The following is a 24508-nucleotide window of genomic DNA, read 5'->3' as shown; positions in this document are numbered from 1 at the left end:
TGGTCAGCCTGACTTCTCCCTTGCTGTCCCCCTTGCCTGTTTCTCTCCCCAGAGCAGAACCACTCCTTGCCTGGCAGCTGCAGGCCCTTCTGACCATACCTACCTCTTGGCTCTGTCTCCCCCCAAGCAAGAGCTCCGGCCTCATGTCCAGGGGTTTCAGATGAAGCCTCCATCCCAGGCCTTCCGCTGCTCTCGCCTTGTTTCTCGGCACTGGCTCCTCTCCACCTCCACCAAGAGTCCCCCTGGCCCTGCTCTGCGCTGCTGTGGCCCCAGGCTTGCTGTAGCTTTCTCCTCCACCTCAGCCGTTACACATCCTTGGGCCTCTAATTCTGTCTAATTCACTGATTTAAATTCTTCTAAAAATTTCTAATTTACATAAATCATATAATTCAACTGTTTTTTCCATTTGCTCTGTTCTAGGTTCCCAGAGCCCCCACCATGGGCATGTCCTACAGAGGTGATGGTTTCTGTCTATCCAGGGCAATGGCAAGTTCTCAGGCCTGCAAGTTGGCCCTGAACTCTGCCGTGGCCTCTTACCAACTCTGTGGCTCTCAGGGAGTTGCTGACCCTCTTTATATCAGTTTCTGGACCTTTGTGAAGATTAAGATAGATGTTTCTTTCATTCCATAAACATTTGCTTTTTTGATGAATGTGAGCATCAGGCATTGCAGCCCTCCCTTCAGTTTTGTAGTTGACAGTCAGGCAGATCAGGCACCTAGTGTGAGCGCCTGACACTCACGAGGTGCTCAGTAAGTGTGTGGTCCCTCCTCCCTCTCCAGATGGGAAGGGATCTCTATATTTATTGCACTGGAATATTTGCCATTTCCCTGCAGTTTCCCAGGAATAAGCAGTCTCTCATGGGCTTTGCAAATGAGTACATCCCTCCACAGATGGCAGACCTCAGATCAGAGAAGTACACTGTGGGTACAAAGTCACATGGCAGGCTGGTGGGTGGGTGCCCACGATGGCGCCACATGGAGTTGGAAGACTGTTTCCCCTCTCCTCCCTGTCCTCTTCTGTCCTGCTTGGATAGTTCCAGGCCTTGCTTGCTCCTGATCCACCCTCTTGCCCTCTCCACCCTGGTGTGCCCACTTTTCTCCAGCTTACACCTGCTCAAGTCAAAAAGAGAATTAGTTAACATGTACCTGGGAACTCCAAGGGCAGTTCAGCCATGACTGGCTCCAGAGCTCAAACGAGGTCTTCAGGGAGCACTGCCTGCACAGAGTAAGTATTTATCAAATAAATAAAAATATGATGAATCCTTATTCGGGACCATCACTCTGCATGTTATCTTTGTGCATCCTCACAACACATAACCTCTATCCTGCAAGTGAGGATCAGCAACATCAGCATCACCTGAGAACTTGTTAGAGATGAAATTCTCCAGCCCCATCCTCAGCCTACTGAGCAGAAATGCTGAGGTCCATTCCATCACTCTGTGTATCAGCAAGCCCTCCAGAAGATTCTGATACACACTCAAGTCTGAGAATCACTGTTACAGTTTGTCTTTCAGAGCATTAATTACCCTGCTGCATGGGGGTGGGGTGGGGTTAAGGCAAGTCAGGGTTGGGGGCTTCATCCACACAGTGTGGGGCATCCTCTTATAAACTCAGGACTTGATCTGTGATTCATAGTGGGAAGGGTCAGGAGTGGGGGAGGAAGCCCCCAGGGTTTCAGAAAATCTCCAAATGAGAGCTTAGTTTGCAAAAACACATTTTAAAGTTATCATAGGTTTGCTTTTTAGACCAGATATTTAGTATATTGTGAAATTTCAAACGACATTAAAGGAAGGTGTAATATAAACTGCCACCCAGTACTGCCACACGGTATGTGGCATTCAGGCAGGATAATAATGCTTGGACCATACCTCCTGTTCAATTCTCATTTTCCAAACAACAACAAAAGTGTATTTTGAGAGAGACAGAGACTGCTAAAATGCCTAGGCCTGAGCTGGCCAGAAAGATAGGAGAAACTCAACCAAGACCTGCCTAAAAACTCGTGAAATGGGTTGCACAACTTCAGGGAGCACCCCCCCCCCCCCCGTGTGCCAGCCACTGTATTTGGCTCTGTGAAGAGAATAAAAGGCAAATTAGCCAGCCACTTCTGCAGCCAAGGAGCTTAAGAGAAAAGTCAGAGGAGAGGTGTTTCTTCTGGTTGACAGACATTGGAGGTGTGGATGTGTGGGACCTGTGATCAGAGTCTTGGCTTTTCAGTTTAGCTGGGTAACGGAGCACATGTGAACACATAGGAGGTGAGAGGGGAAGGAAGGGAATGGGTTGGGGTTTGAATGCTGAGTTAGGAGGCACCCATGCCCTCTTCAGGGTCTGGGGCCACACTCAGTAGCTCTGAGGCTGGATACTGCTAACATTTTTCCAGAGACTACATGTGCCAGTAATCAGTCTAGGTGCTGTATGTACATTAACTCATTCTTCGTATGAACCCTATGAGATAGGTACCATTATCACCCCATTTTTACTGATGAGGAACCTCAAGACACTCAGAGGTGAGCTAACTTTGCCCAAAGTCACACAGTTAGGCAGTGGTAGAGTATGAATTAAACCCAGGCTGTCTGCTCCTGGCGCTCCCGAGAGCATGATAAATCAGTGTGCTGCCCGAGCATCCGGGCTGGCCTGCTGGACTGGGATAGTGGAGGATGGGGCACTTATTAGGTGGGCATATAGGATTCAGAAGTAAGCCCTGAGGTCTTTCTCCAAGCCTGAGCGTTCCCTTTGACGTAGGCAATCTAGAGTCCAGTGCTTCGCGAAACAGCTCAGGACAAGTACTTTAGGCCCCTTCCCACTAGATGGCGGCCCCTAAACCCACACAGAAATTCTAGAACCTCCACCGTCCCCATCTTTCAGGGTTGGGCTGCGGCTGAATTGAATAGTTGCAAGATGCACCCCTCCTCCGGTCAGGGGTCCACCGACCGCCCGTTGCCCCACCCCAGCCGGGGATCAGTGAGCCCCAGGCTGGAGGAGGAAAGCTGGGAGGAGGGGCCAGGAGAAGAGGCTCCCCAGACTCTGGGCGCACAGGGTAGGAGCTGGCGCGGAGCAGCCACTCCGGGGGCGCGGAGGCGGGGCGCTCCCGCCCAGCCAGCTACCCGGAGGAAGGCCGGGACCACTAGGCGCATGCGGAGCCGCGAGGGCGCGGGAGGAGCGGCAGGTGCTCGGCGAGGACTACAAGTCCCAGCATGCCCAGCTGCCGCGGCCCGGCTCCCGCCGCCGCTTAAAGGCTCCGGGAGCCGCAGCCGTCGGGTCGCCGCGGCTTTCACTTTGCCGCCGCGGCTGGGCGGGAGAGAGCTGCGGGCTCGGCGGCCGACTCTCCTCGCGTCCCTGCTTCCGTAGCGCCGAAGGGCGCTTCCTCGCCCGGCCCTGCCGGCTCGCGGATTCCCTTCTGAGGCGCCCGCGGGCTCCCCGCCTCAGCCACCCCGCGGTCCCGATGCCGAGGCATGGATAGAGCGGCGCTGCGCGCGGCGGCGATGGGGGAGAAGAAGGAGGGCCGCGGCGGGGGGGAGGGGCGCGGCAGCCGCGGATGGGGGCGCCGGGTCCGCGGCCAGCCGGGCGCTGCAGCAGTGCGAGCAGCTCCAGAAGCTCATTGACATCTCCATCGGCAGCCTGCGCGGGCTGCGCACCAAGTGTGCCGTGTCCAGCGACCTCACCCAGCAGGAGATCCGGACCCTGGAGGTAAGGGGGCCGCGGCGCCAGGGGGTCGAAACCCGCGCTGGGCGCTAGGACACAGAGGTCGGCGGCCCGGGAAGCAGCCCCCAGCCTCTTCCACGCTACCTCAGTCGCTGTTTCCCAGATGCATCCTTGAGCCGGGGTCGCTCCCTTTGAGGCTTCCTCCCCTCTCTTCTGGCTGCTGCGGCAGCTTGAGGACCCAGGACCAGCCCCTCACCTTGGGCGGGATTTGCGGGGAGGGGCGGAGTGGGAACGAGATGGAGCATCGAGGAGCCCGTGGGCTGGGTGGGCTCGCCCGGACGTCACCTGCCTCCCCACCTCCGCCCCCACCCCATCTCCAGTTTGCGGGGCCGCAGGACTCATTCTGCCACCGAGTCACGCGCTGGACTTTTCCCTGTGTGACTGAGCCGAGCAGCCGTGGGCCGGGGTGCCGTGGCGGGGGTGGGGGCAGGTTCCCCTGAAGGGTGAGCACGGGCCCACCGCCCGCTGCCTTGCCCTCAGTCCGCAGGCTCCGTCTTGTTCCTTCCTTTCCTCTCCTCCAGGTTGTCTGCCGCTTTTCAAAAAGCATTTGCTGAAACTGCGTTTTTGCTGTTCAGGCATTTGGTGCTTTCCATTGGCACAGCCACAGCAGTTCACTGCTGAAAATGTAATTTCCCACCGATTCCCCCCATTCCTCCCCAAACATTGGATTTGGTTTAGGAAGGATTGTGCTGGGGAACCAAAGCCTTTGGTGGGAAGATGACACCATTTAAGGGGTTCTGGTGGAGACAGCCACTAGTGTGAAGCAAGATATGCCACAGGCCCTCTTCTCTCAAATTACAGCAGGGAAGTGCAGTATTAAAAGGACCTGGAGCTACCAGCAAAACGGTTGTTGTATTCTCAGAAGGGGGCGTCTCCCACTCCCCAAACACAATGGAGGGAAACTAGTGCCTTCCCAACTTGCTTTTGTCCAGAGACTGGGGAAGGCTGTGAAATTCCAGGGGCCAGGGGATAGCTGCTCAGTCTTGAGGATGGGGGCGTCTTTCCACCTTGCATTCTCACATCTGGCCTTCTGCAGATCTGGGGATGTTTTGTTTCATTAGAACCTTAATTTCTCATTCCCCTGCCCCCCAAATTGCAAATTGCCTCTGCCAGCTGTCATAGGGCCAGCCAGTGATTTGTAGTAATTATGAGACCCAATCCTCCCTCTTCCCTGCACACCACAAGCCTGAATCTCTGATCCAAAATGTTTTGGGGGTGACTTCTCTCCTTCAGTTTTCTTTCCTTAAAAGCTGCAAACTCAGGGACATTGGAAGCATCCAATCAGTGCTGGCTATTATTATTTTTGTTACAGTTGCTATAGCAGTTCTGACCAGGCTTTGCTTAAAAAGCAAACCAACTAACAAAACCCCCCACAGCTGTCCCTTCTGCATGCATGCTGCTGTTTTCTAAGTGGTGAGAGACACTGGTTTCCTGAACACAGCCGAGAGTGTTTGCCCAGCAAAGTTCAGTTTTTAAACCGATACAATAGGGGGCCTGTGTGGCTTAGTTCCAGGAGGAGGGGTTGTTGTCCAGCATGTGTCTGGTTGGGCTGCTGTGTTATCGGGATGAGAGAACATTCTCTGTGCTCGGATTGTCCCCATGTCACTCTGAAGTGCTCCTGGTTTGCACAATGGATATAGAAGAACCGTTTGTTGTTCATTTGCTGGAAATGGCTTTACCCTCTAGGTGTCCTGACTTCCAAAGTCACTTATTCTGACCAAGGTATGATATCATGACACCACAAAGTATCTAGCTGTTTAGGTCTCTGACTTGGGTTTATTCAGTGGCCTCCCTTCTGAGTGTTTATCGGATGTTTGTCTCTGGCAGCTGTAAACCCAACTGAAGGTCCAAAGGGGATTTGCAGTGTAAACAGGAGCCAGTACCCTGCTCCCTGCCTCTGAAGTGTGATGTGGATTTGGGTCCACCCCACTCCCTGAAAAGGCAGGGTCTGGGTTGTGTTTGGGGATAAGAATTTAGACCTCTGGAGCTAGTTCCCTGGGGCTGCCACTAGCTAGTGTAGATGAATCACTTCATTCTGTAGGCCTCAGCCTCCTAACCTGAATAGGAAGATTGGAGTAATCATTACAGGCCTCTGGCAGCTGCAAATTCTGTGGTTCGTTGAAGGGGCCTCAGTTGGGTTGAATCAAATTTTTGTTATACATGTCTCTTTTTAAGAATGGTGTTAAAATCCAGATTGACCAAACTGATAACTTATGGGGGAAGTGTATTTATTACTCAAAGAATCCTGATGACAGTGTGGCAAACGGAAAGCCCACAACTTTGAATTTGAGTCTGCAGTCTGTCTGTGTGACTTAGGGCAAGTCTCATGACTTTTGATTCTCAAGCTTCCCAATCTGTAAAATGGGGATGAGACTGTATAGCCCTGCAATGTTGTTGTGGAGTCTGTAAGTCCATGTCTTACTACTATACTAAAAGATTTGCTTATAAACTTTTCCTTAGTGAGGGTCCAGTGGCATTCATGCCACAGGCCACCTTTAGGGGATGGTACCTTCATATAGCTGGCTTTTATCTCCTAGAGGTGGGTGACTCAGGCCAGCAGACAATCCCAGCAGCATGTGGTGAGGTCAGACAGGGCAGTGATGATGTCCGTTCTGACTTTCCGTCCTATTCTGCAGGCTCCTCTCACATACCAAGCTTACCGTGCTTACAACATTGGATTCCTGGCTTTTGAAGAAGGGGACGACCAGAGGACAGGCTTATGTAACCTTACCAGGCTTCTCCCAGAATCTTGGGAACCCCAGCCCACTCTGGCCCTCCTTGAATCAGCAGTTAGTGGGAGAGTCAGCACATGAGATACCCCTGGAAGTCCCTGACCTGGGCCCAGCTGCTGGTGCCCGGGATGGCAGGTTGTGGTGGTGTGCGTGTCTGTCTGCCCTGTGGTGACTATTCTCTGTACAGTGGTCCAGTTTGGGTCCAAAAGATTGGGAGGAGCCAAGAAGGTTTAATGTTTGCCTCCTAGCTGCCAGCCTGTGCTGGACCCTTCTCAGTCTCCTAAGATTTTTCTAGAAATTAACCAGCCTTCATCACACACATTTTTTTTCTCTGCATGGGAAGGGATGGAAACAAAATCTGAACCCAGAGTCTAACTAAATCTGTAACCAGAAATTGTGAGTCTGTTTCATCCTAGCAAAACCTGGTGCCCTGTCTCCATCAGACCCTCCTACGGGTCTGAACTCCACTGAGGCAAGACAGAATGTTCTCATTCCCCAGATGTGCTCACACAGGGACCCCTGGTTGGCCTCACAGCTGGGCCTGGAGCTCCATGGCAGTTCATTTCTTTATTTCTTCATCGTCTGTAGGCTGAGTCTGTGCTGGGTGCTGGGTAGACAGTGGTGCCTCATGAAGGTTCATGTTTAGTGGATATTGTAACTTTCCTGCCAGCCTACAAGTACTTTCCAGAATAGGCCCTGCCACACCAAGTCTTCCTACCCTCTGCTCTTAGAGAGAGAAATCCCTTCTAAGCAAACTGACTTGAGCAAGGGGTCCCCAGAGGACCTAGTGCACAGGCCCTGACGGGACGGTACACTCCAGAGCTGTGGCCGGCACAGTCTCTGTACTCTGGCCACTTTCCTAAGGAGTTGCCCTGGAGCCAGGAGGCAACTGGGGGAGGGCCTGCTGCTATGGAAGATCAGGGGGGCTTGCCCTTCACCGGCTTAGCTGCGGCAGGTCAGAGCTCTGCTATGTGGAGGATGTGAGGTCTCCTTGGGGTCCCCTCTCCTGGCCCCCTATCTGGATAGTGGAAGTGCTGGGAAGGGAGGGGGTGCCATATGTCCTTGCAGACCGGGTGCTTGGGCTTGCATGGGTATGTCTTCACTCAGTAAGTCTTCAGTTATAACTGGCTTGCCTGCTGAGCTTCTCGCTGCAGCCGCACTGGCAGGGACTCAGAGGTAGGTAGGATGTGCTCCTGGTCTTTGCGGACACTTTCTGTCTAATGGGGAGCCAGGTGGATGAACAGGAATGACTCCAGGAACACGGCCTGCTGAGTGCTTAGGAATTGGGAATATGACTGAAGGGTTGGCCACTCTAACCTCTTAGTTTTATGGGAAATATTCCCAGCATCTTGGTGGTGACTTGTCCCGAGTCATACGTCTCTGGCAGAACTGAGAGTGAAACTTGGTTTCCCTTTCCCCACCCAGCCATGGCCTCAGAGCGTGGTATTTCTCTCTTCTGCTGCCCCACCATAGTTTTAACGTCCTGCCGGAGGGTTTCACCTCCCAGCCACCCTAAAGGGCTGCAGAGATGGGTCACTGTCCCCTTTAGTGTCTGCTTTCACCTAGACAACTTTTTCCCTGATGAAACTCACCACCAGTGCTCTCTGGAGGCAGCCTGGAAGGGGACCTGCAGATTCCTGAGGCTGGGGCAGGCTGGGCAGTGTTGCAGAGAGGCCTTAACACACCTGCAGCCCGGGTTAGTGTAAATGCCAGGGGGCTGCTGGACTGCTGCCTGGGGGCAAGGATGGGAATGGCCTCCATCCCCTGTGGGTTGGCTTAAAATCCAGGAAAGCTGCATTGCCCCCACAAGTATTCTGGACCGCCTGTTGGCTGTGGTCTGGAGAGGGACTGCAAAGGCCCTGGTCCTCGGTGGCAGCTTCTGCAGTGGGAGGGAAGTAGCAAAGCCTGTGGCCAGGTCTATGTAAGCTGGGCTTTCTAGAAAAGATGTCCTTTCAGAATTGGTTGACTGGAGTCTTTTTTTACACTCAGTTCAAAGGGAAAGCTGTGTAGGTGCCTTGGAGGTTGTGGGGATGACGTTCGAGCACAGTGAGGGCAGACATGGATAAATAACATTCTTGGCCACCTGTTCGGTGCAGAATACTCTGCTAGGCCCTGGGCATATGTTGACCCATTTAATGCTCACAAGGACCTCCTGAGGTTTTATGCCCACTTTGCAGGTAAGGATATTGTGGCTCAGAGGGACTAAGAGGCTGAGTTAGTAGATGCTTAAACCTGTCTTGACTGGGTTCAGAGCCTAAGTTCTGAACTTTGCAACTGCCTCTAGCAACTGTGGTGGGGGGTTTCCAGTCAGGGTCATGGCTTGCTGAGCCCCAGGTAGTGGCCAGTAAACAAAAAGGGCTGGTCCAGGGGTATGTGGGGGCTCAGTTCCAGATGACTGGGCCTACTGGTGGCCACCCCAGGCTGTGCAGCCTCTGAGATCAGGCCTGGGGCTGCTTCCCTCAAATGCAGCCCAGCACATCCTCAAAGACAGGTCTCTGCCAGCAAACTGTGATGCAGCCAGCTCTGTGTTGGTGCCATTCTGAGAAACGAGAAGCTGCCTAGAGATCAACTTACTCATAATTTTTTTAATGGATACTTGCCTTATTCTTTCTGAATAACTCTTCTGATAATGAATATATTCATTAACTTTCTACTTTTATAAAAGTATTTTTAAAATAGTCATAATGACCTATGATCACTATAAAAAGGAGACAGATGAACAAAATTGAAAAATCACCCATGATGCCACCTCTCGGAGTTAATCCTCATTAACATTTTGCTGTATATTCCTGTAGTGTTTTTATCCTCTGCATATGCATGCAAATATACATATATTTCTTTGTGGAGCATACCATGTACATTGCCTTAAAAGTCTTCTGTCTATGTCTGTACATGTAGGTATGCATCATCATTGTTAGTGGCTGTGCTGTGTGGTCACACCGTCAGTTCACCTGGCCAGTCCTACCATGTTGGCCATTCAGCTGTTTCAAGTCCTGCTGTCATAAACCATACTGCAATGAGTCTCTTCCTAGAAGTGGAATTTGCTGGGTAGGAACACGTGTAATATCAATCCTATTCTTTAAAATCTTCAGGACATAATACATTGCCCCATCCCCAGCAATAATGCCAGGATTCATAAAATGGCAGCCTTTGGGCATTTACCCCTTTGCCATTGCATCTGTATCCACCTTGAAGGCAAATAGTACAACCTGGAGGCAGGTCATGTTCCCTGTGTTCTCGCTTAGGTGTCATGAATTATGGGTTCTAGTTTTACGGTTGCTTGTGGCAGACGTTCTAAGTTCTATGTTAAGGATTATGGGTTCTAGTTTTGTGGTTGCCTGGTGCAAAGTGGGGGTCTCCTGGGCCAACCACTAGAAGAGGGACCTTCCTTTGCTCTAAGACACAGGAGGCAGCACATAGCCATACAGTTTAGGTCTTCACTTCACCTGCGGCGAAGCTCATGAAAGGCTCCTCACTGAACAGTAGACTTGTTTTCTTCACCAACTGAAAATAATAATCAGAGAGCTATTTAGGTGCCTTGGCTCTGGGGCTGATTTGGTAGAGTCCTAGATTCGTAGGGTAAGAGGGCTTCAGAAGATTTTTGGGGTTTCATCTGGCCCACCCCTCTCATCTTGCAGGTGAGGAAGGTGAAGGTCCAAATGGGGAAGTGACTTGCCAGGAACCCTCATTAGAGAATGACTTAAAGGATGGAGAAGGGACAGGAGCACTCAGCTGGGCATCACACTGGGGGCTCCTACCCTAGAGTGAGACATTACACCACCTTGGCTGACGGCAAGCAGCAGCCTGCCGATCACCTTCCTGTGATGGTGGGGGCCTTGGCCTCAAGGAGTTCCCTGCAGAGGAAGCAAATGCATTTGAATTCTCAGCCCCATCTCAATGTCTTGGGGACCCTGGGGACTGGAGAGATTCCTGGGGAGCAGTCTGGGGTGTTGTGTTTGAGGGGCCTGTTTTGAAAGCCAGCATACTCAATGCACTGGCCCAGCCTCAATGGACTATCTGAGTCTTTGAACCTGACTGTGTACTTCTAAGGGTTTCTCATCCTTCCCCTGAAAGATCCCCTGGGACTTGGGTGTGTAAATCTTTGTTCCTATAGGACCTAGTGTCTATCTTAAATTTGTGCAGATTGTGCATTCTATATCTCCATACATTGTTGTTGGTTTTAAAGTGAAGATAATGTTATAAATGGTTTATGATCACTTCTAGAAGATACCACCTTTTAATGCAGTGTCTTTGTGTTCACCTTGGCCTTTCTCTCCTATTCCAGACCCTGGGTGGAGATGCAAGGATATATTCTGGGGACAGATGTTGGGATCAAAAAATGCTTTGTCATTTATTCCCAGGCATGGGTGTTTTTTATCTGCATTGAAGAAAAGTCTCAATTCAACTGCCACCACATATAAAACCTATATGTTTATTTACATCTGTATTTCTCTGTTATCCTGGTCTTGGTGGGTGGCAGTATGTTTTAAGTGAGTGGATTGCTTTTCAAAATAATGGAGCTGAAGGCGTCCTGTTTGTTTGCCATTTGTCCCCCTCCCTCTTTCATTTTTCCACCCTCAGAATAATTGCAAGAATTAATTAAGACTTGTGTTTAAAATTTTAAAAAAAAAGGGAAAGAAAGCATAATGCAGTGTATAGAATAGACCAGCTATGCTGAGGAAACTTTTCACACAGAGCATCAACTATACACTTGAATCTGCAGCCTACTGATCATAAAGGTTTTGCTTTCCTCAAATCTAATGAGATAAGCTGCTTTTAGAATGGTAGGCATTCTTTGGCATGGCACCCGGAGGTTTTCAGTCCCAATTTAGCCAATTATTTTGGGTTTGGTTTTGATATGGATAAGCAGCAACAGCTTCGCTCATGGTGCAGTTTTGCTAGCTGGAAATAAAATTACAAGTCATATTTAACAAGTGACCTTAACATTCTCAGTCATTGGGTACTCTCTTGAGGATCCCCTCACCCCTGCCTGGGACTCCTGAAAGGGCTTAACACAGCCTTTCCCATATTATATTCTGCCAGGAGCTCATGTTGGAAGAGGGCTTCAGATCATTGGGAATGTGTCCCATCAGCCATCTCCCTCTTGGACATTCCTGATGATGAAGATTTTTTTTTTTCAAAAGAATCATAGCATTTATTATCAAGAACAAAGCCTGATGTGGCACATTTCACCTATTACAAACCTCAAACATTTGGAAACAATTTTAGTTGTTTGACACTTTAAAAACATGACTGAGTTGTGTTTAAAGTACATGATGATGAAGATTAATGATTTAAAGGCTCTGAGAAGTCCTGCAACAAGGGTTCCCAAACTTGTTTGTCCAGGGGATCTTTATTCCACTGAACACAGCTGAAGAAATACTGCCTTAAGCCATGAACAGGGAAAGAGACAAATTGTAGGCTTAGTTTCAGCTACTGCTGTTTTATGTTTTATGTTTTTATGATACTGAGGTCACACATGAAGTTACAGTTAAGATCAAGTGGGTTGAGGGGAAGCTAGTGATACCATAGACTAAGCAAGCCATGCGAGGTTACCTTTTGCTAAGGGAGGTGCTTCACAAAGGGAGATAGTGTGTGTTCTGGGCACCACACTAGCATTTAAAGACAGATTTCACTTAATCCTTCCAGCAAGACCAGGTGAACATGCCTGGAGAGGTTTGTGTGCCTGGAGTCCTTGCGTCTTGCCTCCCCTTGGCCTTGGCCCTGGGTGCTAGTTAGACTGGTGCCAAGGGCACACTCACTCAGGGTCTAGTAGGAACCTCATGACCCCGCTGGTGAGCAGGAACAGTCCCAGAGAAATGCAGATGGCTGTGGGTGTGTTTGAGCGTCAGGCTGCTGAGGGCAGGGGAAGGGCTGGGCTGCAGACAAGGAATGCTTTTTAAAACAAAAAAGGAAACGCTGGCTCAGAATGGAAAGGAAAGGAAGCAGCTTCCTGTTTCTGGTTCTGGCTTTTTGAAAAGAGGAGCTGAGCTCTCTCTAGCCCCTTGGCCAATGAGGCCTGGGCTGGCTGGGGCCACTCTAGGTACAATGGACCGGGTGCTCCCACACCAGTGCCTGAGGTCTCAGAAACACAGTGCTAGTTTCACCCCTTCTCACTTTCTCTAGGTAACTGACCGAATGTTGAGTGGTTTCCAGAATGAATACCTGTGTATGTTACAAAATGGATGTTTCATAATATCTGACATTTACTTTTACTTAGAGCTTACTCCATGCCTACCTGCCTTGTTAAGAGTTTTATGTGGCATTTTACTCCTCACAGCAACTTTGTCAGGAAGGTCCTGTTGTTATTCCCTTTTTACAGGTGAAGAAACTGAGGCACAGAGAGGTTAAGTGACATGTCCAGAGACACACAGCTGAGGAGAGACCAAGCTGTGACTGAAACCCAAACAGTCTTAATTACCTGCCTGTACTGCCTGACTTGCATTTGCAAATGCCTCTCCCTTCCAGCTGGAAAATCTGTTAGCAAAGGATAATTACTTAAGGCTTTGATGGCCTTTGTCTGGGGTCAGGCCCTGGTGATTTTTACATGAAATGTCTGCATCTGAGTTCACATTTTTAAAAAGTCTGTCGTGGAAATGTTCAAACATATACAAAAATAGAGAAAATGGTATGATGAACCCCCATGTAGTGATCCCCCAGTTACAGCAATAACGAGCTCTGCCCAGTCCTCGGTAGCCTATGGCATTTACACACCAAGTAACCTGGTCTTGACAATGGTGGCACCAGGTGGTCAGCCTTAAGGAAACAGAGTGACCTCGGAGGTCTTCTAGTCCAGCCCTCTGCCTCCAGGCAGAGAGGTGTACCTACCCCAGCAGGCTGGGAGGAATCTCTATACCTTTTCCTTGAAATGGCCTCTGCAGTTTTCCCCTGAAGCTTGTCTGGCGCATGGCAGCCTTTAGAGAGCGGGTAGGCCACCCCACTATCTAAGCCAATCTCCTGCTGCATCTGAAACCTGCTCTCCATTGTTGGAGTCAAGAATGGCGCATCCCCTTCCTTATTCCCACAGCCCTGCCTGAGACTGACGTGAGTGGCTTTAACAGCAGGCGGGCCACCAGACCCTGCAGAGGCGCCTCATGACGGTCCCTGCTTCCAGTCCACTCTTCTCCCTGGCTCTAGGGTCTCTTCCTCTACCTTTTCTCTTGCTCTGTCCACGCATCAGTACATGTGTGTATTTTAAACGACATTTGTTGAGTGCCCTGGGCCCTGGGAGAAGAGCCGAGAATAGGCAGGTGTCCAGCAAACCCTTATCTCGGTGTCCCGATTGGGAAATGGGGTCCAGCACCCACTGAGGGGCTGCCTTGCTTCTCATGGTTCCTCCCTCACGGCTCTGCGCAGTCCTTCCCACGGCCTGGTCTTGCTGAGCCCTCTCATTTCTTCTCACCGTGGTCTCTTATCCCCAACAGACGCTGTTTGCTTTCTTGTTTTTGGTTTGCTTTGCTTTTTGCTGTGTTCTTGCTAGTGTTTCTCAGGTGCTGTATCACTGTTGACTAGCTGCTTCACATCCCTGAGTTCTGGTCTCCTGAACATAATCGTGGTGTCATTACAGGGAAGGACAGTCTCAAGCACTAAGTAGGACATTGAGGGTGCAGTGAGGACTCCGGGTGTGCAGGGGCCCTGCCAGGAGAAGGCTGTGTTAACATCTGGGCTCTATTCTTTGCCAGCTCTGGGACTGGAGGCAAGTTCTGAACCTGTTTTCTTGTTAGTGAAAAAGGGGTAAGAATAGGTTTGTTTTTATTTTTATTAAAGAATAGGTTTATTTTAGATTCTGGTGAGGAGCTGCTGAGATACAGGTGTGTTGGACAGTGCCTGGTACTTGGAAGGTATTCAGTGTTTTTTAAACCCCTCCCAGCATTATTCTCAAATGCTTTCCTGTGTTTCCCTATTGTCTTCCCTTTTGGTAATTTTAATTGCTGCATGATATTCCATGCCATGGATGTGTTGTAATTTGCCAAAGCATTTCTCCTGTTATTGGACATTTCGGTTGTTTCCAGATTTCTGCTGTTATAAACAGTGTGAATGGAATCATCTTTGTATAGGGATCTCTTTATTTTTGTTCCTATTCTGAGTTCATTTCCTTGGGATAATTCCCAGGAATGGAACTCCTGGGTCAAAGAGCGGGGATATTTTTTGTGATGGGAGTTGATAAGCTGTTCTCCATTTTATGCTTTTTGAATGATAGCCATTTAAAAAATGTACACCCAGGTGAATAGCTCATATTTCTTTGCAATCTTCTTTGGTCTCTGTGCCTTTCTTCTTCTCCCCCGACCTTTTTTTGGGGTGGATGCGGGGGGACTTACTAAATTATTCTCCATCTTTCTTTTTTTGAGCAAGTATATTGACAGATAAAATTGTAAGCTATTTAATGTGTTCAAATCATTCCCCATCTTGAATTTGCTATTTATTTCTCTCCTCTGTCCATTTATTCAATGACTATTTACTGAGCATCTCCTGTGTGTCAGGTACTAGGAAAAGGGCAGTGAAAAAGACAGAGTGGTTCCTTTAATGGAAAGAAAAAGATAAAAAGCAAGCCAACATACAGAGAAAAGTAGCCTGAGAAAAAGAAAACTAGAAATGGGTCAGAATGATGGGGGTGGGGAGAAGGTTGCTACTTTAGATTGGGTGGCCAGGAAAGGCTTCCTTCTGAGAGAAGGGAATGTTTCATCTGAGTCTTGACCGGTGAGAAGGCAGCAGCCTTGTGGAAACCTGGGTGAAGAGCATTCCAGGTAGAGTGACCAGCATCTATAAGAGCCCTGAGGCAGCCATGAGCTTGGTGTCTAAGGACTGGTAAGGAGGTCGGCATGTCTGGAGGTTGGTGGGGAGTGGTGGTGAGGACTGTGGTTGGCCTTGAGGTCAGGGAGTTAGGCAGGGGCTTGTTTCCCTAAATTTCTAAATTTCCCTAAATCCTTGGGTTTAATGCACTAATTCAACAAATAGCTGTTGCTCCCCTACTTATGTGCCAGGCACGATTCTGGGATCAGTCAGCTTGTGTGGGGAAGTCTGTAGATGAGTAAATCAGTAGAAGGTACTGGTAAGGTGTGAATGAAGGCCCGTCTGCTGCCCCGCTGATCATCTCTACATCCTGACGTGTGCAGGGACTCGGGAAGTGTTTCTTGATTTGAACCAAGCTGTGTTCTGTGCTGTTGGCCTTCACCGTGTTATCTGAACCTCAGTTCCCTGCTCTAAGGCCTGGCAGTCTCAGCCTACTGGGCAGGGGGACCCTGGCCTCTGCCAGGGAAGGGGCCCTGAGAGCTGAGGTTGCCAGCTCGGATGTACGGCTGCTGGTACCAGTACCAGGTATGAGTGTCAAGGCACCACTTACGGGAAGCAAGCTGAGAATTGACATGGGAAACCCCCTTCTTATCGAGCTGCTCTGCCCCGCCTCAGCCTTCCTTGACTAGGGACTCTCATTTGTGAGTCTTTTTGGAAACACAGACTCGGGGACACTGTGCTTTTCAATATTTTCTCCCCTCAGGGTGAGCACAGAGAGGGGTTGTGAGGCCTGAGTAGTCGACTTTGGGAGAACCTAGAATGCATTCACATAGTGAGCTGTGACCCTGCGGCAGTGCCAGGAAACGGGCTGGTGGAAGGTGTTGGCTGCCATTTGTTTGAAGGGGACTAGATGACTCATAAGCTATAGGGTGCTCTGATACCATGAATTGGGGGCCAGCTTTGGCTAGAGTTAACCAGCCCCCTGGGTTTTCGGTATGTGAGCTCATTGCCAAATGGGAAGAAAAGGCCAGATCCTAAGAATCTAATAACTTGAGCTCCCCACATCCTCCTCCCTCAGTTACAGCTAACCTGAAATAGACTCACCCCGTTTTAACAAATCAGGCTTTTTACAGGTGTTCTCTCAGTGAACTCCTCAGCAGTGATAACTTTATTATCCCCTTTGTGGGTGAGGAAATAAGGAGCAAAGGCACATAGTAGTTGGGGGAGCTGGAGTTCAAGTCAAGAATTATCTGAATTCACATCTGTGATGATTTCATTGTACTCTTCAGAAATCTGCTTGACCCTGGGTCTTGTCCAGAGCAGAGGTCTTGTCAGAAAGGGCTTTGGGAATGTTCGGTATTTTGGAAGAAATAATGCCGGGTGGAAAAGGGTTTGAAAAGCTCCCCTTTCCCACCCCATTTGAATGGGGTTACTTCAAAGTTGTAAACAGGGCGAGATGACCAGAGTATTGGAGTCGGATTAGCAGGTGACCATTTGCAGAAGAAAGGAAGCAGAGCAAGGGGTGGGGCGGCTCCTGTTTGAGAAGGAAGATGGGGAGAAAGCATCCTTGTGTTTGGGGTGGAGGAGGGGCTTCAGTGCAAAGGCTCTCATCTGGGTCCTTCTCAAAGAACTTGGCTTCTGTTTTGAAGAGCTCTGGTTAGGAAGGAAAGTAGTCGGCAGCTCTTGGGCCTGGTGGGGACAACTTGCTGGCACAGTTGTATTTTAAATGTTGGTGGCGTATCTTAGGAGAAAGAAGGTGACCAGGCCGTGGGGAATGTCCCCTCGGGGGCCCTGATTCACCCTGGCCAAGGGACAGACAGAGCAAGGAAGAATCCATCAGCAAATGGAAAACTTTTTCTGTGTGGTTGGCCTGGTGGTTTATGAGGAGAGGTGAGCCTTAGAGGCAAAGCGCTGGGCCAGTCTTTTTTGAAAGTTTTAAGAAGTAGTTAAAAAAGAAAGAAAGAAAAAAGAAACCAAAAGCCAAAGACGTTGTTTACTCACTGATACCTGTGTGCAGACAGCCATGTGCGCTATGATTTGCCATGTGACTAATGGAAACTGGTCCATTTGCACCAGTTCATTTTGCACCCTCCCTCACCTCAGCCCCTAAGCCAGAGGGGGCTTCTGACTATTCTTACAAAAAGACTTAGGTGGCCTCAAATGACCAGACCTTGTCTCAGGCATCTAACAGCTTAAACTAAACTTCCTTTCTGGTCATATTTGGTTTAAGCAGTTTCCCGGTCTGGCAGGATTTGTTTTCTTAGCACCCTGCATATCAAAGCCCCAGGCTCACCTGTCAAACAACAAACTGGCCCCTGTCACTCAGGGCTGCCAAACTAGGCTGGACCTGTGTTCTGCAAGGCAGACTTGCTATTCCCCTGGGGAAGTGGGGCAGGAGCAGACTCCTGGTGTCCGCCACCTAGGCATGCCGCTCCTGCCTCTTCTTCCCCGTTTTGATCACTGGGTGGGTTCTTGGCCTTGTCCTGGAAAGTTCTGCCATATTTGCAGAGACTGCTCCTGTATTTGGATGAAAGGCCAGGATGTGAGCAGCACCCTGTAGTAGAAACAAGCATAGATTCTGGCACTCGATAACTTGGGTTCAGACCGTACTCCTTTCCTGGTTAGCTGTGTGTCTTTGGACAAGTTGCTTAACCTGTCTGAGCAACAGTAAAATCCATCATCTGTAAAACAGGGATTATGTTAGGATTGCTGTTCCCAGTAAGTGGGATGAACCCTGCTAGGCAATTCAATGCCTGGCACGGAGTAAGAATCTTTTTATATTATATCACTATTTGTTTTTTAAACAAGTATTTAATTAATGGGTTGGGCACCCACTGTGGGCTGGGCAATATTTTAAACTTGGGGAAATAACAGTGAACAAAATGGACAAAAATGTCGGCTTTTTGGTTCTGGTGTTGGGAGATGTTCAGACAATAAATAAGTGAATAAGTAAAATATGTTATCTGTTGAGTGATGAATTGCTATGGAAAAACTATGAAAGCAAGGAAAGCACCCAGGTGAGGAGTGGATAATTTTAAATGAGGGGTCAGGACAGCTTTGCAGAGAAGGGGCCTATGTAGAAGAGTAAAGGCCTGGAAGGGTGGAGAGGGAGGCCACGAGCATGTACCTGGGAAGCTGAGGCCCAAGGAAGGGAGCCTGGGCTGGTGGAAACCCTTAGGAGGCTGGAGGGGTGGGGGGACTGGGTGAAATACTTGAGAAGCCCAGCTCTCAGGTGCCACCTGCACGCACGTGACCCTGAGCCTGGAGAGAGTGATGAGAACAGGTCATGAGAGGGTACCAGGGCCGTGGGCTCTTCAGTGGGCCCTGCCTCCGTCCTGTAGAATCCTACAGGGATTTTGAAACTCAGCCCTCATTTCTTATTAAAAAATGGAGTTTGGAGCTGGTATCCTCACTGACCTGCTACCAAAAGCCTTATTGCTGACTTACTGAAAGTACACTTGGGAGCAAGTCCTGTTTCTGACTGTGTGGGTGGGTGGCAGCATGCTTGCTGGGGCAAACTGCGGCCACTTTGCTTCATGCCACAGGCGTTCATTGAGTACCCATGAGAGTGGATCATGCCTGCATGCTCCTGGTCCTCCTCTCCTCATCTATAATGTGGGGTCTATAGATACCCTTTGACTCAGTCCTTCCTTCTAATGGAGCTTATCCTAAGACAATCATTCAGTAGAAAAGAAAGACAAAATGTATGAAGATTTATTTGCATTTGTTTGCAAAATTTATTTGCAGTATCTGTAATATAGATAAAAAAAAAACACATGTCCAGCAGTGAGGGGATGGTTAAACATTCTGTGGTATAGCACACAATGGGCTGTTATGTACGCAGCTGTTCACTAGGAAGACTGGGTATAAATATGACTGTATTATGATATTACATTAAGTGAAAATATACAGAATGCAAAATTCTGTGTATGCAGCATTTATAGTTTACATAAATATGTAAAACCATGTCTGCAGATGGAAAAAAGTAGAAGAGAAATTAGTTGTGTGTGTGGGGAACTGTTTTGGGGAAAATTTATCTTTACTATGGTCTCTTTTCCGTTCATTAAAGTAGTGAATATGTGAGTGCCTGCCATTCTTTTTTTTTTTTTGAGAGGGCATCATCTCATATTTATTGATCAAATGGTTGTTAACAACAATAAAATTCTGTATAGGGGACTCAATGCACAATCATTAATCAACCCCAAGCCTAATTCTCAACAGTCTCCAATCTTCTGAAGCATAACGAACAAGTTCTTACATGGTGAACAAGTTCTTACATACTGAATAAGTTCTTACATGGTGAACAGTGCAAGGGCAGTCATATCACAGAAACTTTCAGTTTTGATCACGCATCATGAACTATAAACAATCAAGACAGATATGATTATTCGTTTGATTTTTATACTTGATTTATATGTGAATCCCACATTTCTCCCTTATTATTATTTTTTTAAATAAAATGCTGAAGTGGTAGGTAGATGCAAGATAAAGGTAGAAAACATAATTTAGTGCTGTAAGAGGGCAAATGTAGATGGTCAGGTCTGTGCCTATAGACTAAGTATTAATCCAAGCTAGACAAGGGCAACAAAATATCCATGGATGCAGAAGATTTCTCTCAAAACGGGGGTGAGGGGGGGTGAGGTTATAAGCCTCACCTCTGTTGATCCCCAATTTCTCACCTGATGGCCCCCCTGCGACTGTGCCTGTCTTAGGTTGTTCCTTCCTTGAGGAATCTTACCCGTTTCTGGCTAACCAGTCATCTTCTGGGGCCATACAGGGAAATGTAAAGTTGGTAAGTGAGAGAGAAGCCATATTGTTTGAAAAGGTTAACTTTTTACTTCTTTGCAGATTTATGCCCTGTGGCTTCTATGCCCAGCACTTGCCTTGAGGTATCTTTACCAATTGGAAGAATTATGATACTTGGTAATTTTCGATATGAGGCACGAATTCTACTAAAGCGTTGTAATTAGGAAGGAAGAAGAAAAGCTATAGAAGTAGCAGATGGAAGAAAACATGGGAAGACTGATTATTTCTTTGACATATCTTCTTCTAGAGTAACATAAGCATGTATAGGTTTTAAACTACTAATTAAATTGTGTACACACATTAACATAATAGAAATACAGCTACATAACAAAAGCAGACCTACAATTACCAGCCATATCCAGTGAAACCAAGAAAACCAGTTAGGTATCCTAAGCATTTGTGAAAACTTATCAATGATATGATGGATATTGTCTACCTGAATATGAATAGTTTGAGAAAAATCAGACAAATTAAAACAACACATTCCTGGGAACTGTTCACATCCCATATGTTCTTTTAACAGTAGATCATCTATAGTCGCATGATTTTGGAGCACTGCAACTTGCACTTCTCCTAATTCTTGGTTGAGTTCTGACAGTGTAGATCCAGTCAAATTTGTTGTTTTACTGTATGCACAGGCCAGCTTAGATATCACCTTCTTCATTCCAATGGCAAGTCCAGGAACTGGTGGGATGAATGCAGCTACAACTGCAACAGCACCAGGATCTTTGTTGAAGTTTTTTGATGATCATCTTCTGGAATGACTCTTCCAGAGAATGTTGATGTTGGAAGTTCTTCTTCATATTGTATCTTAATTCATTTTCTGGGTAGCCAAATTAGGCTTAGATCCTCTGTTAGTCCATTCTTGTGTTCTGTGATTCTGCTGCTGTTTTGTTCCTTCAGTTTTTCCTTTGTTCTTATACTCCACAGATGAGTGAAATCATTTGGTATTTCTCTTTCTCTGCTTGGCTTATTTCACTGAGCATAATACCCTCTAGCTCCATCCATGTTGTTGCAAATGGTAGGATTTGTTTTCTTCTTATGGCTGAATAATATGCCATTGTGTATATGTATTACATCTTCTTTATCCATTCATCTACTGATGGACACTTAGGTTGCTTCCAATTCTTGGCTACTGTAAACAGTGCTGTGATAAACATAGGGGTGCATCTGTCTTTTTCAAACTGGAGTGCTGCATTCTTAGGGTAAATTCCTAGGTGTGGAATTCCTGGGTCAAATGGTAAGTCTATTTTGAGCATTTTGAGGAACCTTCATACTGCTTTCCACATGGTTGAACTAATTTACATTCCCACCAGCAGTGTAGGAGGGTTCCCCTTTCTCCACAATCTCACCAACATTTGTTGTTGTTTGTTTTTTGGATGGTAGCCATCCTTACTGGTGTGAGGTGATATCTCATTTTAGTTTTAATTTGCATTACTCTGATAATTAGCGATGTGGAGCATCTTTTCATGTGTCTGTTGGCCATCTGAATTTCCTTTTTGGAGAACTGTTCAGTTCCTCTGCCCATTTTTTAATTGGATTATTTGCTTTTTGTTTGTTTAGGTGTGTGAGCTCTTTATATATTTTGGATGTCAAGCCTTTATTGGATCTGTCATTTACAAATATATTCTCCCATAGTGTAGGGTACCTTTTTGTTCTATTGATGGTGGCTTTTGCTGTAGAGAAGCTTTTCAGCTTAATGTAGTCCCACTTGTTCATTTTTGCTTTTGTTTTCCTTGCCTGGGGAGATATGTTTAAGAAGAGATCACTCATGTTTCTGTCTAAGAGATTTTTGCCTGTGTTTTTTTCTAAGAGTTTTATGATTTCATGACTTACATTCAGGTCTTTGATCCATTTCGAGTTTACTTTTGTGTATGGGGTTAGACAATGGTCCAGTTTCATTCTCCTACATGTAGCTGTCCAGTTTTGCCAGCACCATCTGTTGAACAGACTGTCATTTCGCCATTGTATGTCCATGGCTCCTTTATCAAATATTAATTGGCCATATATGTTTGGGTTAATGTCTGGAGTCTCTAATCTATTCCACTGGTCTGTGGCTCTGTTCTTGTGCCAGTACCAAATTGTCTTGATTACTGTGGCTTTGTAGTAGAGCTTGAAGTTAGGGAGTGAGATCCCCCCTACTTTATTCTTCTTTCTCAGGATTGCTTTGGCTATTCAGGGTCTTTGGTGTTTCCATATGAATTTTTGAACTATTTGTTCCAGTTCATTGAAGAATGTTGCTGGTAATTTGATAGGGATCGCATCAAATCTGTATATTGCTTTGGGCAGGATGGCCATTTTGACGATATTAATTCTTCCTAGCCATGTGCATGGGATGAGTTTTCATTTGTTAGTGTCCCCTTTAATTTCTCTTAAGAGTGACTTGTAGTTTTCAGGGTATAGGTCTTTCACTTCTTTGGTTAGGTTTATTCCTAGGTATTTTATTCTTTTTGATGCAATGGTGAATGGAATTGTTTTCCTGATTTCTATTTCTATTGGTTCATTGTTAGTGTATAGGAAAGCTACAGATTTCTTTATGTTAATTTTGTATCCTGCAACTTTGCTGTATTCCGATATCAGTTCTAGTAGTTTTGGAGTGGAGTCTTTAGGGTTTTTTATGTACAATATCATACCATCTGCAAATAGTGACAGTTTAACTTCTTCTTTACCAATCTGGATTCCTTGTATTTCTTTGTTTTGTCTAATTGCTGTGGCTAGGACCTCCAGTACTATGTTAAATAACAGTGGGGAGAGTGGGCATCCCTGTCTAGTTCCCGATCTCAGAGGAAAAGCTTTCAGCTTCTCACTGTTCAGTATGATGTTGGCTGTGGGTTTATCATATATGGCCTTTATTATGTTGAGGTACTTGCTCTCTATTCCCATTTTGCTGAGAGCTGTTATTGTGAATGGATGTTGAATTTTGCGAATGCTTTTTCAGCATCTATGGAGATGATCATGTGGTTTTTGTCTTTCTTTTTGTTGATGTGGTGAATGATGTTGATGGATTTTCGAATGTTATACCATCCTTGCATCCCTGGGATGAATCCCACTTGGTCATGGTGTATGATCCTTTTGATATACTGTTGAATTCGGTTTGCTAATATTTTATTGAGTATTTTTGCATCTACATTCATCAGGGATATAGGTCTGTAATTTTCTTTTTTGGTGGGGTCTTTGCCTGGTTTTGGTATTAGGGTGATGTTGGCTTCATAGAATGAGTTTGGGAGTATTCCCTCCTCTTCTATTTTTTGGAAAACTTGAATGAGAATGGGTATTATGTCTTCTCTGCCAGTCTTCTCTGCCTGTCTGATAAAATTCCAAGGTAAATCTGTCCGGCCCGGGGGTTTTGTTCTTGGGTAGTTTTTTTATTAGTGTTTCAATTTCTTTGCTCATAATTGGTTTGTTTAACTTTTGTGTTTCTTCCTTGGTCAGTCTTGGAAGGTTGTATTTTTCTAGGAAGTTGTCCATTTCTTCTAGGTTTTCCAGCTTCTTGGCATATAGGTTTTCATAGTAGTCTTTAATAATTCTTTGTATTTCTGTGGAGTCTGTTGTGATTTTTCCGTTCTCATTTCTGATTCTGTTGATTTGTGTTGATTCTCTTTTTCTCTTAATAAGTTTGGCTAGAGGCTTATCTATTTTGTTTATTTTCTCAAAGAACCAGCTCTTGGTTTCATTGATTTTTGCTATTGTTTTATTCTTCCCAATTTTGTTTATTTCTTCTCTGATCTTTATTATGTCCCTCCTTCTGCTGACTTTAGGCCTCATTTGTTCTTCTCTTTCCAGTTTCAATAATTGTGATATTAGACTATTCATTTGGGATTGTTCTTCCTTCTTCAAGTGTGCCTGGATCGCTATATACTTTCCTCTTAAGACTGCTTTTGCTGCGTCCCACAGAAGTTGGGGCTTTGTGTTGTTGTTGTCATTTGTTTCCATATATTCCTTGATCTCTATTTTAATTTGTTCATTAGGAGCATGTTGTTAAGCCTCCATGTGTTTGTGAGCCTTTTCGTTTTCTTTGTAGAATTTATTTCTAGTTTTATTTCTAGTTTTATACCGTTGTGGTCTGAAAAATTGGTTGGTAGAATTTCAATATTTTGGAATTTACTGAGGCTCTTTTTCTGAGCTAGTATGTGGTCTATTCTGGAGAATGTTCCATGTGTACTTGAGAAGATTGTATATCCTGTTGCTTTTGGATGTAGAGTTCTATAGATGTCTATTAGGTCCATCTGTTCTAGTGTGTTGTTCAGTGCCTCTGTGTCCTTACTTATTTTCTGCCCGGTGGATCTATCCTTTGGGGTTAGTGGCATGTTGAAGTCTCCTAAAATGAATGCATTGCAGTCTATTTCCCCCTTTAGTTCTGTTAGTATTTGCTTCACATATGCTGGTGCTCCTGTGTTGGTTGCATATATTTTTAGAATGGTTGTATCCTCTTGTTGGACTGAGCCCTTTATCATTATGTAGTGTGCTTCTTTATCTCTTGTTACTTTCTTTGTTTTGAAGTCTGTTTTGTCTGATATTAGTACTGCAACCCCTGCTTTCTTC

At 46.6% G+C, this 24508-nt stretch overlaps 1 protein-coding gene across 1 annotated transcript in view; it reads left to right on the top strand.

Moving 5' to 3' along the window:
- The first annotated feature begins 2894 nt into the window (after positions 1-2894).
- LOC140848615 (uncharacterized) overlaps positions 2895-24508 on the top strand; it is a 73432-nt gene continuing 51818 nt past the window's right edge. Inside the window, exons 1-2 of the mRNA XM_073232880.1 lie at positions 2895-3305; positions 3345-3683. Of these exons, the coding sequence (XP_073088981.1) occupies positions 2895-3305; positions 3345-3683 (750 nt within the window). The remainder of the gene's footprint in view (positions 3306-3344; positions 3684-24508) is intronic.

This window comes from Manis javanica, chromosome 4 (genome assembly GCF_040802235.1).
Source record: "Manis javanica isolate MJ-LG chromosome 4, MJ_LKY, whole genome shotgun sequence".
Taxonomy (NCBI): domain Eukaryota; kingdom Metazoa; phylum Chordata; class Mammalia; order Pholidota; family Manidae; genus Manis; species Manis javanica.
The sequence above is the reverse complement of the archived record's forward strand: the minus strand, read 5'-3'. Positions and strand labels throughout refer to the sequence as shown.